General features: G+C 27.1%; 5 protein-coding genes across 18 annotated transcripts; 2 read left to right on the top strand and 3 right to left on the bottom strand.

Annotated features, from left to right (window-relative positions):
- Window positions 1-436: 436 nt before the first annotated feature.
- Window positions 437-2,630, top strand: LOC124950353 (probable 28S ribosomal protein S26, mitochondrial). 2 transcript variants are annotated; one of them, XM_047496906.1, is made up of 4 exons: window positions 439-672; window positions 749-877; window positions 1,127-1,387; window positions 1,487-2,630. In XM_047496906.1, the coding sequence occupies exons 3-4, from the start codon at window positions 1,143-1,145 to the stop codon at window positions 1,917-1,919; spliced, it is 678 nt and encodes a 225-aa protein (XP_047352862.1). In that variant the 5' UTR covers window positions 439-672; window positions 749-877; window positions 1,127-1,142; the 3' UTR covers window positions 1,920-2,630. The 2 variants fall into 2 exon arrangements, with proteins under 2 accessions (XP_047352863.1, XP_047352862.1); XM_047496907.1 differs by lacking the exon at window positions 749-877 and having other exon boundaries at window positions 437-672.
- On the bottom strand, window positions 1,608-10,302 carry LOC124950350 (mothers against decapentaplegic homolog 4). Of its 12 annotated transcripts, XR_007101335.1 has the most exons (14): window positions 9,826-10,302; window positions 9,529-9,743; window positions 9,256-9,404; window positions 8,885-9,164; window positions 8,424-8,681; window positions 7,670-7,807; window positions 7,259-7,450; window positions 7,016-7,195; window positions 6,686-6,940; window positions 6,324-6,605; window positions 6,116-6,246; window positions 5,503-6,016; window positions 5,125-5,220; window positions 1,608-2,850 (listed from the first exon to the last, which is right to left on the bottom strand). XR_007101335.1 is itself a non-coding variant. In XM_047496894.1 (12 exons), exons 2-12 carry the CDS (start codon window positions 9,593-9,595, stop codon window positions 5,936-5,938), a joined length of 2,013 nt encoding a protein of 670 aa, XP_047352850.1. In that variant the 5' UTR covers window positions 9,596-9,743; window positions 9,826-10,302; the 3' UTR covers window positions 1,608-5,935. The 12 variants fall into 12 exon arrangements, 8 of the variants coding, with proteins under 8 accessions (XP_047352850.1, XP_047352853.1, XP_047352855.1 ...); XR_007101334.1 differs by having other exon boundaries at window positions 5,125-6,016; XR_007101333.1 differs by having other exon boundaries at window positions 1,608-5,220.
- Window positions 10,303-10,899: 597 nt separating this feature from the next.
- Window positions 10,900-12,382, bottom strand: LOC124950337 (transmembrane emp24 domain-containing protein eca). Its single transcript, XM_047496870.1, has 4 exons — window positions 12,101-12,382; window positions 11,816-12,036; window positions 11,602-11,748; window positions 10,900-11,520 (listed from the first exon to the last, which is right to left on the bottom strand). Exons 1-4 carry the CDS (start codon window positions 12,234-12,236, stop codon window positions 11,371-11,373), a joined length of 654 nt encoding a protein of 217 aa, XP_047352826.1. The 5' UTR covers window positions 12,237-12,382; the 3' UTR covers window positions 10,900-11,370.
- A 348-nt stretch (window positions 12,383-12,730) lies between these two features.
- LOC124950373 (protein stunted-like) lies at window positions 12,731-13,886 on the top strand. Of its 2 annotated transcripts, none has more exons than XM_047496957.1 (3): window positions 12,731-12,885; window positions 13,055-13,185; window positions 13,651-13,886. In XM_047496957.1, exons 1-3 carry the CDS (start codon window positions 12,857-12,859, stop codon window positions 13,659-13,661), a joined length of 171 nt encoding a protein of 56 aa, XP_047352913.1. In that variant the 5' UTR covers window positions 12,731-12,856; the 3' UTR covers window positions 13,662-13,886. The 2 variants fall into 2 exon arrangements, with proteins under 2 accessions (XP_047352913.1, XP_047352912.1); XM_047496956.1 differs by lacking the exon at window positions 13,651-13,886 and adding an exon at window positions 13,347-13,372.
- Window positions 13,458-16,887, bottom strand: LOC124950370 (negative elongation factor D). The gene is made up of 12 exons (XM_047496952.1): window positions 16,763-16,887; window positions 16,168-16,346; window positions 15,865-16,084; window positions 15,677-15,784; window positions 15,441-15,590; window positions 15,232-15,362; window positions 14,966-15,153; window positions 14,635-14,887; window positions 14,342-14,552; window positions 14,130-14,270; window positions 13,929-14,058; window positions 13,458-13,852 (listed from the first exon to the last, which is right to left on the bottom strand). The coding sequence occupies exons 2-12, from the start codon at window positions 16,344-16,346 to the stop codon at window positions 13,818-13,820; spliced, it is 1,746 nt and encodes a 581-aa protein (XP_047352908.1). The 5' UTR covers window positions 16,763-16,887; the 3' UTR covers window positions 13,458-13,817.
- Between the last annotated feature and the right edge of the window lie 82 nt (window positions 16,888-16,969).

Here is a 16,969-nt window from a genome sequence, read left to right as displayed (position 1 = left end):
GTTAGGAAAAAAAAAGCAACGCTGAATATATACCAAAGAGCCCTGGCGCATTCGCGCTCTGAATTTAATGAGGTCCTCAAAACGTGGAGCCTAATTATTTCACTCTCGGTTATGTGCAATTCTTCTTACACATACATAGGTACATGCATATATAAATATTTATACATGTATGTACGACTTTCGATGGTCGTGTACCAAAAAAACGGATATCGCTTAAATATATATATATACGTATACGCTATATGTTTTAAAATTTGGCGCTATTAACACGATGCAACTACTGCAGTATTTATTACAGATTATTTTATTTTTATAGTAAGTATAATAAAATTATATTTTGATTAAATATTTAATATTTCCATTTTTTTTTTTCGTAGTTTGTACTTCTTTTTTATGAATATTTAATAGAAATGGAAACAAATTCTCATTCGCTTATCTTTTGATTATAAAATGAAGTACAATCGTAAAATGCTGCAGTGTAAACTAATGTAGGTGTATTAAATGCATGTGCATGCATACGTAAGAAACAAATGAACGGTCGGTTTGATATGAAAAAATAAACTTAAAAAAATAATCAAATTGTTAAAATAAAAATGTTAATGATAACAAATTTATCGTTAAATAATTATATATTTATTTTATTATAAGTACAATTATGTCATGTACATCAACGTAAGTTATATATTCTTATGTATATATCTTAAATGTGAATACTCCACCATATAGATAAACGAACGTTACTTCGTAGCTTCATCTAGATAAAAAAGTACATCTCTAACTTATTCCTAACCTCAAATATTCGTATTAAAGATCAAGCTTTCGTTCAATAGTCCAAATTTAATAAGTGAAATATTTATTACTGATAAAACAAAATAAGGTATCTATGCAATGAGATATTGTGTTATGTAAAATTAATTATATATTCTAAAAATTATACGTTCAATAAATATATGTTTCCGATTATTTTTAATTTAAGATTAATTGAATTAAATGTAATGTTTGAATTGTTTATTATTTTTTATTTCATATTTTTAAATCTAAATCCTTTTATTATTGTGATAAACAAATTTTTTAGTAGTCAATATGCAGCATATATTAAATAAAAATATCTCTCTTTCATACATAGGTAATTTATAATAAACATGTTACGAACAAAACAAATAAGTGGTGTTTGTTCATTAACATTGGGTAATTTTATAAAGTGCGAACAGTTTGAGCCAAATATAATTTATACGCAGTGCATTCGATGGAAAAGGAAACCGATTTGGTTACCAACTGCAAAGAGCAAGGTATTCAGAGTACCTCCAAGACCAAAAATACTTATGGAAGAATATATAGAACTTAAAAGATTAAATAATAATTACAGAACAGTCATGAAATCACTTATGTAAGTTAATACATTTTTAAATATGAAGGGGAATTAGAAAGGGAATTAATATATATTATTTTAGATATAATAGAAATTACGATATACATTTATTTATAGGCAATATTTTGAAAATGAGTTTAAGAAGAGTCAAGTCCAATTTGATGAAATAACTGTAAATAAATTAGCGGAAAAGGATTTCATACAATCTAATTTAATAAATGATGAATGGAACATGCAAATAGCCAAAATTAGAGAAGACAGATTGGCAAGAGAAAAAGAAGAAAGAAAAGAAACTATATTAAAGAAGTTATTAGAAAAAGAGGAAAGAGATAAACGGAAGGAACAAGAAATTGAAGAGCATGTTAAAAAACTTAAGGAAGAAGCACCTACTTTTATAACTGCTGCAAATATAGATAAAGCGATTGAGGAAGCATTAATAAATATTGTGAATCATGATTTTGCTATTGATTTGAAAGGAAACTGTTATACAGAACCATACACTGACAGTAAAAAAACAAATGTAAATAGTAATAATGTCGTGAGCCTATAAATAAATTAAAATTAGTTAGTAGAATACCTTTGTTTTTTTCTTCATGTATTAATGTAAAATGAATATATTTCACTTTATCTTGATTATTGTATTTCATTTTACTTTTGGATTAAAATATACATGAATCAAGAAAGTGTTCGTAATTTTTAGAATATGTTTATTTAAAATGACCATGTATATACTATAACAAAAAATCTCTTATAAACATATTCATTCAAATTCTATGAACCTATGTATTTCAAACCATATCATTGGTTCTCTTCACACAGTCCTTTCTAGTTGCAATAACTATACATTTTGTTTCAATAGTGATAATTTGCGTTCAACACAAATGGAGTAATATAATTATAACAACAATTAAATAATATATTATTATATATTCGTATCCATAAATATGTATGAATAATTAATAAGCAAAATAATTTTAAAATGATTGCATTTAATGATTATCGCAGATATATTTTATTTTTCCTGATTTTTTATGTATTTTATGCATATCATTTTCTCAAATTTTTATATGATATTCTGCATTGAATAAGATTGTAATATAAAAACATTAATTAAATGTAATTCTGTCTGCGTAGTTTATTGTGAAGTAACAGCAAAAAATTACATCTACACTCTCTTTATATTTTGTTTATATATAATAGCATACTGTAATTATATTATTAGAATATCTTTGGCATAGAAATAAATGATCTTACTCCATAACATATTGTTAAGAAAAAAAACCTTCTGCGTATAGTGAAAAATATTGGAGATTATTTCTAAGTATACAAAAAAATACGTGTAAAAAAACTCACATAAATACAGATAGTCTAGCAAAAGATGAACTCTAATATATTAATATACTTTTATATTTATTGTATACACTTCTACCACTTGAGAATAAGTCTTCAATCTCAGAATCATCAATGAACATAATGTCAAACTGTAAAAAATATAATCGTTTATATTATGATAAGAATAAATACAAAAGAATGACTGCATTCAATGAATTAAAAAATATTTTTCATTATTCTTCTTTTATAATAAGAAAAAATTTGCTATTAAAGGTGACATTTAATAGATTGATTTATGATCATGATTTATCTTGATAAAAAATGAAGAAAATAGCCATATAAAAGAACCTATAGTATATTATATCTCACATAAGCTTTTGCATTTAAAAATGCTACATATATTTGTGTTCGTATAAACAAATATGTTTATATGATATTAATATCGCAAAATATGTGGTATATATAAATACCAGTCTGTCTTATATCTTACCACTATTAATTCTTAAAGAATAATGTAAATTTCTATGGTATAATTTACTTTTATCTATCAACTACAATATGTCTGACATAAGAAAGGGCTATTGCACTTTGATACCAGTTCCTCAATATGTTAAAAACTTATATTCAGAGAAAGGTATCTTTACTTTAAAAATTATGCTCATTGTTCAAAATATTTTCTTGTAAAGTTATTCTGAAGTTGCTATTAAAGTTAATATACCAATGTTAATTAAGCCATGTATGATTGACATCTTCATTTATAAGTATTAAAATTAGATAACTTATTTGGTTTGCTTTAATGTGCATTGCAAAGATCTGATTGGACTTCAATCTTTACTGGTATCTTCTCATTTAATACGCATTAGTTAAGCATACTGAAGTACCATAATTAGATTTCATTTCATTCATGTTTTATGCACTTTTGTTTAAAAATATAGAATTTGTAGAAAATTCTAAATCTTATCTCTGTTTTTACTTCTGTGTATAGTATGTATGAAAATGATGGCACATGTATTCTTAATACGAAATTGGCAATAGATATACTTAAAAAATCTGCTGACTTTACGTGCACGATATATATCCCTCATTTAGCCTTGGTCAAATAACAAAGAAAACGCTTTCATATCTTAGCAATGATTTACAGTTTTTATCAAATTTTAACTTAGTTGGTAACATTATTTGCCGTTAATTCATTTGTTAACAATATATATGTACTTTTTTATTTGTAGTTCACCCATTTCTTAAATCACATTTGTTTAGTGATATTAATATTTCTACTTTTAAAATACAACACTATATATAATAAAAAGGGTTATATATTTTGCACTTATACACAAAAAGAAGCAATATATAATAACTTCATGCTTACTTTGGCGAATGATAGCTCAGTTAAACTATCAACATATAATGTCCATTAGACAGAATATTATACAAAAAGAACAAGTATTTATTAAACAATGATATCTTAATTGTTTAATGAAGAAATATAAGGTTAATATGTAAAAAGTAAACAGTCAAATAATCTCTACTCATTTACAACAAAAAAGAAAGAACTCAGCATACCTTTATGAAGCCAAAATTCAGAATATAAGTGATAAAAACAAGCCATAAACTCTTTTGCAATAAATCAGAATAAGTATATGTAATATATATGTATATATGCTTTTATGTATATATATATATATTGGTATAAAATTTGGTCAACTTCATCCTATTTGACAATACTACCATGTATTAAAATATTTTGTACGAATATATATAATAATAAAATGGCTGATAAATGGTATGTATAATTACACAACTATTACTTTATGATAGCAGCAATATCGATGCTTGTTTAAAGTGATTAAATGTACTATTACAATAATTAAATTTGCTCAAAATCAAAGATGAAACATTTACAGACTTTTTAGCAATTTCTACAGTTATTCAACATTCATATGTAGACTTACATACGTCTCACAATAATACATACAACAAAATAAAAGTAATAATAATAGTAATAATAATAGTAATAATAATAGTAATGGTAGTAATAGCATTAATAATAATAGTACTAACAAGAATGATAATAACAATGATAATAATTAATAAACCCTTCAATTCTTAAAGCATAATTGTTGATGAAACGAGCATTAATATATAAAAACACTGTTACTAATAATTATAATGAAAATATTTATATAATAATTTTTTGGTTTTATACTATAAAACAGATGATTTTATAGAGGAATATTCTAATGGCACAATACCAAATTAGTGTAAAACATTAATGATTTAAAATAGCTTCCAGGTAACATGTAATAACTTAATGAGAGCTCTTCTATAATATGCTTATTATCATCATGTTTATTATTGACAATTCAGTCATATGATTTAATCAAATATGTCACATATTTTAAGTAATATTTTAGTATTGATATTACCTATTTATAGTGTATAGTTTGTACGATCGATGATTATTATATCAATTCTATGTCTCAAGGCTATCATCTGACAGGATTTTGTACGGTAGTGCACCCCTAGAATAAATCTCTGTTATGCACTCAAATGTTATCATTTCTCTTCTTTCAAATGATATATTATAAAAGTTAAGTTCCTTGTAATGTAGCAGGTTTTAACATATTTCAAACTATATTAAATGATAAATCTCATAGAATGAGATTATGACTATTTCTTTTGAACGTATTAAACGTTTTTTTTTTTCATGCGTTTTACTCAAGCTGAAACAACTGCTTTTTGTAAATAATTTCAGCTTTTAATCAGAGAGACCAAATGTCTAATAAAATAGATTTTTATCCTACCTCTTTCTTTTCTTCTGCAGATGTATTTCGTCACAGTAAAAAATAATTTTTCGATAAAAAAAAATAATGTCTCCTTTGTTTAATTTTTGTACATTGCTGATAGTACAAGGCCGTGGCACACATTTTATTCTATATGATATACCATATATGTGTAAACTGTTGAGACGAATTTTAATTGGTACTTCAAACTCAATTTTTTTTTCCTCCAATATTTTGGTTCAATGAAATTCATATGGTAGAATTACCATGCTTTTGTGAATGCTTTCGATATTTTAATTTCATTCACTTGATTTTCATAAATTAGATCAATTTAAAATCTTAAGAATGTGTTACATATTAAACGTCCCTCTATATATATAATGCACATTTTGCACATTACATTTCTAACATTATGACCTTTTTTCTTCTTGTACATTATCGAAATGTAGTAAGATTATTCAATACCACGTGGACCATCTATTGGCATAGTATGTAACACTTCATCTAACAATTGTAGAGCTCTGTGTAAATGTACCTAAGAAGAATACAATAAATCTTTCATATTATGTATTCGTTATTGTAATACATCAGATACTTTTTACATGCTAATATTCTAAGTTAATAATTTTTATACCTCAATCCAACATGGAGTTTCCTTTATGCTTTGTCTCGGATAATCAGGACCCCATCCTTTCACGAAACTTAAACGTAAGATGCAAAGACGTCGAAGATCATCCACTCCAATACCTGCGGCTGCACTTAAACCTATGAAAAGTTTGTATTATAGTAATAAATTTTTAAGTAAAGTATGAATTACATATATATTAAAAGCATATACCAACTTTTAGTTATAGGTGCTCCATGTGTAAGATGACCAGCAACAGCAGCTGCTTGTGCAGCAGCAGCAGCTTGAGCTGTAGCTGCCTGTCCTCTCATTTGTTTATGACACTGACGCAAATCAAACACTTTAATATATGCAGAAGGATATATCTTATGTACCGCATCTCCAGGTGCTCGACCAGCTTCTCTGTCTAAATAATAAGACTGTACAAAAACGCTATGCTCGCTTTGGCATCTTAACCACACATCTCCTTCACCTCTTAAGTCAAGCACTACTCCTTTTCCTAAAGCAGAATTAATATAATTGTTTATAAAAAAAGACTGCTCTACTATTGAATATTTAATATTTAAATTTAATTTATACCTATGTGAAGCCGTGCTCTTTCACTTTGTTCTGTTCTGTGCACATTACTTAATGCTCCTAAACAGAATCTATTACCACCACTTGGGTCTACATAACCATCTACCGTCACAGTTGGGCAACCACTGCTTACTTTAAAAGTTTCTCCTACTTGTGTATCTAGCTCGAAATAACCAACAGAACACCAATATTCAGGTGCTGGTTGTGTAGACAATAATCCACCAATATTTCCACCAACGTCTCCTCCATGACCAGTCCCTATTTAATAAAAAATATATTAAGAGGAAGAATTATTAAAAGAATTATTTAACATAATAATGAATATAAACTTACAGTAAGATGTAGCATGAAGATGTCTATGATCTGGAGGTTGCATACTTTGTGTGTAAGTAAGTGTATTAGCTCCTGTCCATTGTGGAGCTCCAGAATTATATGGATTTGTTGCCGTGCCAACAGTAAATCCATTTGCATGATGAAGATGCACAGGTGACACAGGAGAATTTTGACCTTCACCTGAAATAGAAATTATTCATTTTAGGATATTACTGTAAACTAATAAAATGATAAAAAATATACCCAAAGAAGCTGCCAAGGCATCAACGCTTGTTGGTGGTTGATTAATATCTTGAGGTGGAGTAGTAGTTCCATAAAAAGTATCTGTTGATTGTCCTTGGGGAGGACTCAAAATCTGAGTACTGCTGGTTCCACTGCCTGCATTCAATGACTGCTGCTGGCTACCTACGGTGTGACTCATTGGATGTACTACTGCTGTAAAATCAAATGTGACTCATACACAATACACAATACAGACGAGCTAATATCATATTCGAAAGTTCACAGAGTTTTACCCAGTGCTTCTGAAATTATTAATTTGATAGAAAATTCTGCCATGTATAAAAGATTGAGTTGATTTTTATACAAAGCAAAAGCTGATTAATGAAAATAAAGTACAATAAAAGCACAAAAAGCTCTTTATCATATACGTACGATGATGTATGTTATGTGTTGAAGAGTGATGAGGTGTAGGGATCCAAGTTTGCCTAGGGCAATTACTGTCGTCCAATTTAGTGTGGGGGTTACCACTATTCCCTCCCCCACTACTGCCAAATATACCCTCACCATTAGCTGTGCAACAACAACAAAAGAAAAAGAAAATAATAAAGCCAAAATGAAATGTAAAATTGCAACATAATATAATATACCTTAAAGCAATAATTATATACTTAAAAAAGAAAAAAAACAATAGAGTAATAGCATATTTATTATTGCAATAGCAAAACTTGCAGTAAATATTTTGTGCTATGAAAGATAGTAGTTTTATATTTATTGAAACATGCCCCATATTTAACACATTAATGATACTTATTAAAAACATTTTTTTTCCACGTAAATACAAAACATACTAAATGTATAAATAAATATTTATAAATGACACCAATATTAATATAATAAAAAGTATTTTGATTGTTTATATACACATATAAGTGAATCTTATTATTCAAAATATTATAGTTGCATCTCATGGAGCACTTAATTTCATTTTTACATATCTTTTCATTCATATTGCTATATTCTTATATACATACCATTTACAAGCCAGTACTAATCAAATCCATGAAATGTTTATATAATAGGTATAATATATATTGATATATGAGAAAAATCAACTATATTTATTTAGATGGCACTGGCACAAAGATACAAGAAAATTAACAGCTATGTGCAAAAATGTTTTACTTACTTGGATTAGGTGGAGCTAAACCTGGTATAAAACCTTGTTGTGGTTGCGGTGTATTATTTGCTGTAGGAGCTTGTGTGGGTGGATGATGTTGTATTGTTTGATTCATTTCACCGTCAACATCCATAGCTGCTCCTATTGCTCCAGCTGCTGCTGCTCCTCCACCCCCAACAGTATATTCATCTTTCACCAATCTGCTGCCTGGTCCTACACCTACTCCCGATTGCAGTGTCAGTCCAGACAGGTCTGTAAAGAACGGGTCTGTGCGGGGGAAACCAACCCATTCCATCATACACCAAGGCCACAATAATAAATCATTTACACTTATGGTGCTACAACTGAGTTCACAAAAGCTTTTCAAGCAAATAACGTAAAAAATATAAACAACTATTATAATTACGGTGTGTGAATGCAACTTTAAAAAGATTAAGTATAGATGGACACAATAAATAGAAATAACGTACCTATGCCAGGTGAAACAACTCTTTCATAGTGATAAGGATTCACGCATACAGAATCACATTTTAAGTCAAAAGCAAATTGACAATATTTGACATGTTTTAATTCATTTTTATGTAAATCTGGCCATCTCCAGATCCGTGCATAAATGACATGTGGGAAACCTTTACGTCCAGCAACTTGCAACCTGCCATCAAGTGTTCTTTGTATGGTAACACATTTGCTGGGATGTGCTCCATTTGTAGTAATTGCTGTTATTAAGCTATCTAACTCATCTCTTTTTTCCTATGAATATGACATACATTATTAAAGTTATTATCAAAATAAATAAATATTATATACACAATTGTAATATTTCATTTAAAAGTATAATTACTTTAAGTTTTTTCACCAATGATTCTATAGCACGTTTACTGAATCCTTCACTTTCACCACCTTGACGATGACACATTAAAGAATGTACAATACTTAAGCATGCATCTGCGCTTGTTGGAGCGCTAGGTGTAATTCCAGTCATTTCTCTAACTACAAAAAAAGAATATACATATACACATAAATATTTATATTAATATATATAAATAAATAATAGTCATAAATAAAAGTTTGTAAAGAAAAGATAAAAAAGATAAATACAAATTTTACTACTTACGCTCTGGATTAGGTTGCATTGGGGGCGAGGGATAAAGGTGACCTCCCCCGCCCGCCAATCCAACCATCTCTGTAAAAGCCGTGGTGGATATTGTACCACCGCTTAAATGCAACACTTAAATTTGTTTCTAGATACAAAGCTATTTTCTTTTGTAATTTTACCATCTAGCAACAATATTTAATCTTTGACTGATTATATACTAATATATAATCTATCTGGAAAAGAAATATTTTTAATAATGAAAAAATTATTTCATTGATATTGATATACATGAGCATGAACAAACAATAATCACACCTTTTCCCAAGCGAAATTCGACTCAATGAAATAGTTTCAAGACAGTAATACTCTTGAATACCAAAGAAACTCTTCATATATTAAAAACCATAAGTATATACGAACTTCTTTAATCTTTTATCAATAACACAAATTGTTATAGCATCAAGTTTATTACGCCTTTCTCAGTCGTATATTTGTAAAATTAGAAAGATAGATAAACATTTTTTTGATTTTGGTTTAATGTTACACTTTAACGGAGGTTAGCATGTTATATTGTACACTTACGAACTGGCAGTTTATAGTTTGAAAAACTTCTCTCTACGAAATTTATAGTTTAAATATATATGTATCTCGCAATAGTCATGCTAGCTTTATATAAGTTTTAAATACGAATAAATAACGATTGTCGTCAATACGAACACTCCGACACTTCGACAAGACTCTACTAGGTAAAAATCAGGGTGTCCAAGCTTTATGGAACCTTAACACTGATCTCTATATGCTTGTTACAGATTTGTCACCGTAGCATATGACGGAAGTGGAAATATAACCGTCATCTTGATACGCCAATTTTATTCGCGCCAAATTTAAAAATTCCTATATTTAACTTATATATTAATAATCAAACATTAATTTTTCTTAAATTATGTTACTTTTTAATATATAACAAACGATGTAAAATATGTATCATGCAATTAGATCATGCATGAACAAATATTAGCTTTATTTTCAACTGTTAAACCATAAATCAAATTCAAGAAAAATATTTAGAAAGAAAGCGCTAGTAACAGTAGCAATAAAAAAAAATGAGGTCTAGTAAGATGGCGGAGATGTAACTTCCGTCAAATAATTGTGACGATATATTACTTCGTAATTTTTATATTCTAAGAGAATGATGAATTCTCAAATTATTAATTGATAACAAAAGAGATTTTATTAAATATATATAATAAAGCAAATTTAATATATCATGATTTGTGTTTAAATTAATCAAATTTATTCGTACATGTTATAATTATACAAATTTAGATAATCAATGACAATAATATATAAATTTTCTTGAATTATTTACTTAAATCAATAATCTTTTTATTCATGTGAAGTATCTTTATTGCAAAATTACAGTATATAAATATGTCCTAATGATTTTTTTTTGCATTGATACAATATTTCTTCAACATAGTAATTCATTTTGAATTCATTCATTTAGAAATACGTATTTATATGTTTATTTGCAGATATAACTATTCTAAGGTATATTAAAATTGAACATTTCTATAATGTAAAATAAAATCATATTGGTAATAGATAAGTACTTCTAATTCTATATTTACATTATTAAAAACACATGGACCTTGCAAAAAATTAATCTAATCATTTAAAATAGTTGTACAACAAATGTTAATTTTTTATAAGAATTTTTAATTAATACAAGTACTTAAAGATGATTTGAGAAAAATATGCAATGAAAGTATATTATGTGATACAATATATTACAATGACATACTGATATTGTTAAAAATGATGTGTATCAGACAATAACTATTTTCAAATATATTATTATTAGACTAATTTTTTTGCTTCAAAAAAATATTTAAGATGTCTTATTTGCCATGCGCCCATAATTAATAAAATAATTGTTTGGAAAATAGACCACCACAATACACGACGATGAGTACTTTCTGATGTTTGTCTGAAACGTTCTTCTCGATACTAAAAAAATTATTGAAAAGAATTTTAGAAGTAATATTTAATTATTAACATTAATTATATTTTGTTTCATAACGTTCTTACTCGTTGATAATTTTGCTCTTTGGTTATTTGTTCAACCTGATCTATAAGTTGGCGAATTCTTAATTGCAATTCGGATAATTTTTCTTTCTGTGCTACGTTAGCGTAATCAATAGCTTGCTCTCCTACTTGAATATCTAAATGTACTCTCTGTAAAATAATATTAATTATGATACATAAGTTATATAAATATCAATACAGATTTAATACAATTTACCAGTTGTGAGCCACCGAACCATGCAGTACTGTTTGAATACAAACAGATAACATGTTCTCCAGGTGTATGCGAGGTAAAGGCAATTCTTCCTTCAGAACTGTATACTCTTGAAAGAATAGGTTTATCATCAGGATCTCTGATCTCCACATGCATACCAATTCCAGGACTACTTTGCATAAATCCATCGCTTCTTGGATCATATAATTCCACCTTATAATGAACTGTTAATTGATAAGATATTAATTATTCAGAAATATAAGTAAATATATTACAATAATAGTTTACCTAATACTTTTGTTTCATCAGGAATTTCTTCAATGAAACATTTTCGTTCGGTTTCACCGATATGAAAGTATAATCCAGTTCCATATTCAAACAAAACGCAAACAAGGAGAAAAATAATATTTCGTTGTTTTAACATGTTACAATCAATATGAAAATAGCTTGCATATAATTTAGAATAATTTAAATAATACGCAATATCTTATACCACACAAATTGTAACATGCGAAACAGACGTCACCTTCGACAAAATAGATTACCAACAATCACCAGCGAGTATTCATTTACGTGGCGTCATTGATTATATATTATATAGAAAGGCTTTCTATTACCCGAAATATGTTTCGCTATATTATTATTATACAACAAATGTTGATTTAATTCAGTACAGATTGCAATAATCCGATAATATTTTTAATTAATAAATAAATCATATGTTGGAATTATAATAATATAAAATAAATTATGTATCTCAAATAGCATACTTTCTTAATTTTTAAATTAAATAATTCAACTTTTTAAATTACTTTTCTCTATTATTATTTGTAATTTTTATTAAATTATTAAAAATAAAAATAGTTTAATAAAGTAAAATTTAAATTTTGCGCTTCTTTTCAGTTTCGTGGTATTACGCATGTATGAAATTCTCTTAGGCGATTGCAATGCTTCATATTCATATTGAGATTCACTTTATGTCTTTGCCCTAGACAGAAGTTGGTCCTTAGTCCATTTTACTAGTTCAATAATAAAATTGCAGAAATGTCGGCGTGGAGACAAGCAGGATTGAAGTAAGATTTTTATTGTATTTTTCTGTAAAATTTTATATTACAAATATGTTATAAAAATAGCAAAACATATGTTACAATTATATGTTGTAAAATTCTTGATGTAATATTATATAACCTATCGAGCAGAAATCATACTTATATACTGAAAATAAATTATTAATTTTTTCAGTTATATAAATTATTCTCAAATTGCTGCCAGACTTGTTAGGCAAGCTCTGAAAAGCGATGTAAGAACAGAGGCTCAAAAACGTGATGAATCTAGTGTAAAATTTACTCAATGGAAGGATGGAAAACCAATCAGTATGTATATTTTTTAAATCAAATATATATAATTTCAATCAGATCTAGTTTATTTTTCAATAATAAATATGATTATTGATTTAATTATTTTATGTTTGAATCTCCATTTTCTATGATTTTTATAATAATTTATTATTCGATACAAAACAACTTTGTTACAGCTGAGAAATATTAAATTTGAAGATCAGTAAGTCTATGAGTTTTTTGAGTTGATGATTTGAATTTATAAAAGCATTTGAAGTTTGAAAATAACAAATAATGCAGTATGATTGTGTGTAATTTTAACATTGTATATATATGATAGTATTTCTTTATTATATATAATATATATATATTTTTTTTTATATGAATGTGCTGTGCATAACAATCAAATGTGTCATACTTCAATGTAACCTTTTTGAAGTTTCTTATTTACTAACAATTTTTGAAGATTTTATATCAATAACAAATAAATTTTTGTTACAGAAAAACAGTAAATCTCTGTATCACAGCTGGGTAGGAAAATTCATCCAATATTTACATTTATAGAAATAATTTATGTATGATGATCCTAGTTCATGTATGAAATAAAATCATCTTCCACTTTGTCATGGCTATCTATATCTTAATTTATGCTGTTAATTTTTTAAGCGTCATCTTACGACAGGGCAATGTGCTTTGCAGTGTACTGAAAAGAAAATAAAGATATATTATACAGTAAATTTTTTTATTTTCTTTTTTTATATTAAAAATAAGAATTTTACCTATGAATTCAGAAACAAGATCATTGTCATTATCTCCACGCATAGTACCTGTAATCTCTTCGTCCTCCACCATTGGCAAAAATAACTGCACGAACTCAGCTGTATAAGGAGGTGCAATTGCTTCCAGTACCTAGAATAATAACATAACAAAGACAATTTGTAATCTTGTTCTGAAGTATATAATTAATAGAAAGTAAATACTTCGGTAACAAAATATCGGATCAAGGAGACATCTGTGTCACCACGCTGCCAACATTGCTTTATATAACACACTACTGGAACTACACAATCACGGCTCAGTAAATTAACCATCCTGTCTATTAACATTTTTTTCATTTCCAACTAAAAGAAATATTTGTAGTAGATATAAAAGACATTATTTATTTTGAAATATATTATTTAAAAATTCTTACCTGTACCAATATTTCAAGTTCATCTTGCTTGCTTTCAAATAATTGTACCAGAAGTTGCAATACTTTTGGATGTAATAAAGAATGACAAACAACAACTTCATCAAGCAAGGCAAGATGAACAGGACAGTGTTCGGTACATAGTTTAAAATATGATGGTTCTGTAACAGTACATTCGACCCATCTGATCACTCCAACACTTACAACAGGAAAGCTATAAAATAATATGGATATAATTAATATCTGCTGATATTCTTGCCTGCTAATATGTGTAAAATTTTCAATATATAATATACCGTATGCATTGATAAAGAGTTTGTAGTTCTGCTATAAGTTCAGTAGAACCTTTATTAATGTTACATATATTATGTACTTTTTCAATTGCTTGAATAGTGGTCTTTAGTTCATCTTTATTGACTTTACGGGTATTACCCTTTTTAGCTGAAATTTCACATACGCTTGCAGCATAAGCTAATAAATATATGTATTTTGATTTATGTTCAGGATTTACTTTTACTCCAGGTTTAAATAGTGCATCCACTAATAATTCTATAAGATATAACGTAAAATAAAAATATATACCTTATTTCATAAAAACTATGTAAAAGATTTAATATATAAAATTACCCAAAAATTGAGGATTACGAAGTAATTCAATTGATGGAGGTTCTGCTGCAGAATAATTACGAAATAATACAGTAATATCTGCAGGATTCAAAGTATTTCGTGATAACATAGATGCCAATGCTTGACATGCTGCAGGGCTACTTGCTGCTCCATTGAGAGCCATTGTGATAGGAGTAACATCATGCCGGCTAGAAATATTAATTAATTATTATTTATATGTTACAAAAACTTGAATTAAAATTAATTCAAAATTATAATATTTTTACTTCTGTTGAGCACATTTTGTAATTTCTTGAGAAAGTCTTTTCATCATAAATCCACCTCTGGATTCTTGTGCAAGAATTTGCAATAATACTTGACTGTAAACGTAAGTATGTTGACCATGGCATACCATTTTCTGTAAAAATAGAAAATGTTTTATATGTTGTCTTTAATAAATTTTGTAAGTTAAAATATGATATTTGCTTTTACTAACAGCACATTCCTGAATACTAGACTGCCAGTTCTCTGTGTTTTGTAAAAACCCAGCAATTGCTGTTTTTAAAACACGAGAAAATACTTCTATCTGCTGTGCAGCTGTAGAGATACTTGTAATTTCTCCTTGAAAACCAGCATCAGATATGAGCTATATAACAAAATATACGTGAAAATATAAGTGTATAATGTTTGAATAATACAATTACAAATTGATATTTTATAATTTTCGTTTACCTTTATGGTAAAATTTAGCATTAAACAATCAGGATATTCTTCAGCAAGTCTGTAAATAAGAGATCTCCAAGTGGGATGTTGAATCATCTCAGTTAACCAAGCAGGTGTCTATGCCCAAAAAAAAATAGTAATTTACATTTTTCCTATTTATTCTATTTTTTTTTAAACATAAAATTAAATTAACTTACTTCTCCTTCTTCAGTGAAAATTTTATCAGCTTTTTTTGGATCAAATGTTTTCAAGATCATGTCTTTTAAATTATTTTCTACCATTGCCTGTACATCTGTAACTTTTACTCCTGCAAGAATAAGCCATTCAGCAAGGAGATTTGCCATTTGTGCACAAGCAGTATAATTTTTGGATAATAATTCTATAACTTGTTCTGGATTGCCACCTGCTTGAAAATACCTATAAAATGATAATATGAAAATTTTCTACTTAATTTAGATTTATTAAAAATTAATATTATTATTACAGATCATTACAAGTACCTTTTTAATTGTGTAAAAATCCCAGGTTCCATTATGTAATCAGCTGTTTTAAATTTATCTAAACATTCATTTAAAACTTCTTGTGGATTATCAAATGTATCTTCTCCTCCACATTCATCAGTGTTTCGCCCCATTTCATCGCCCCAACCACTACGGTCTTCATCATAATCAGATTCCATCTAAATAATAATATATTCTAACTTTATTATTTATAAAAGTTAGATTATTAATAAATATAATAAAAACGAGAAATATTATTTACTTTAGATTAATTTTACTTTACAAAAGTATATGTATAGTATTAAATATAAATATACAATATAATTATTTTTCGATTTTAATCTTTTTAACATATTACTACAATAGTCAAATAAATAAAATATAAATTAATTCCATTTGCTAACAATATATCTGGAAAACAAATATGAATAAAGGATAATAAAAATATACTATATTTAGTTTTAGGTTAAGAAAGAACAAAATGAATGAAATGCAAAATAAGATAACTATGAGGTAATTGATAAAATCATTAAAAAGATCTAATAGCTGTATATAATTAAATTATATTACAAATATTATTAGTTTTGTTTCTTACTTTTGTTATTATATTTATTTAATGTTTCTACTACATGTAAACAATTTGTAGTCCGCTATTCTCTGCTTGAAGCACTTAACACATACACTTATATGATTTATACATGTATGAATTCTATTGGTTCATTACTATAATCTTGGTCCAATAGAAATTTCAATTGGAAATCAACTTTGTCTTTAATTAACCAATTAAAATTATTAAATAGAA

Source organism: Vespa velutina, chromosome 7 (assembly GCF_912470025.1).
Source record: "Vespa velutina chromosome 7, iVesVel2.1, whole genome shotgun sequence".
Classification (NCBI taxonomy): domain Eukaryota; kingdom Metazoa; phylum Arthropoda; class Insecta; order Hymenoptera; family Vespidae; genus Vespa; species Vespa velutina.
This window is presented reverse-complemented; position numbering and strand designations above follow the sequence as displayed.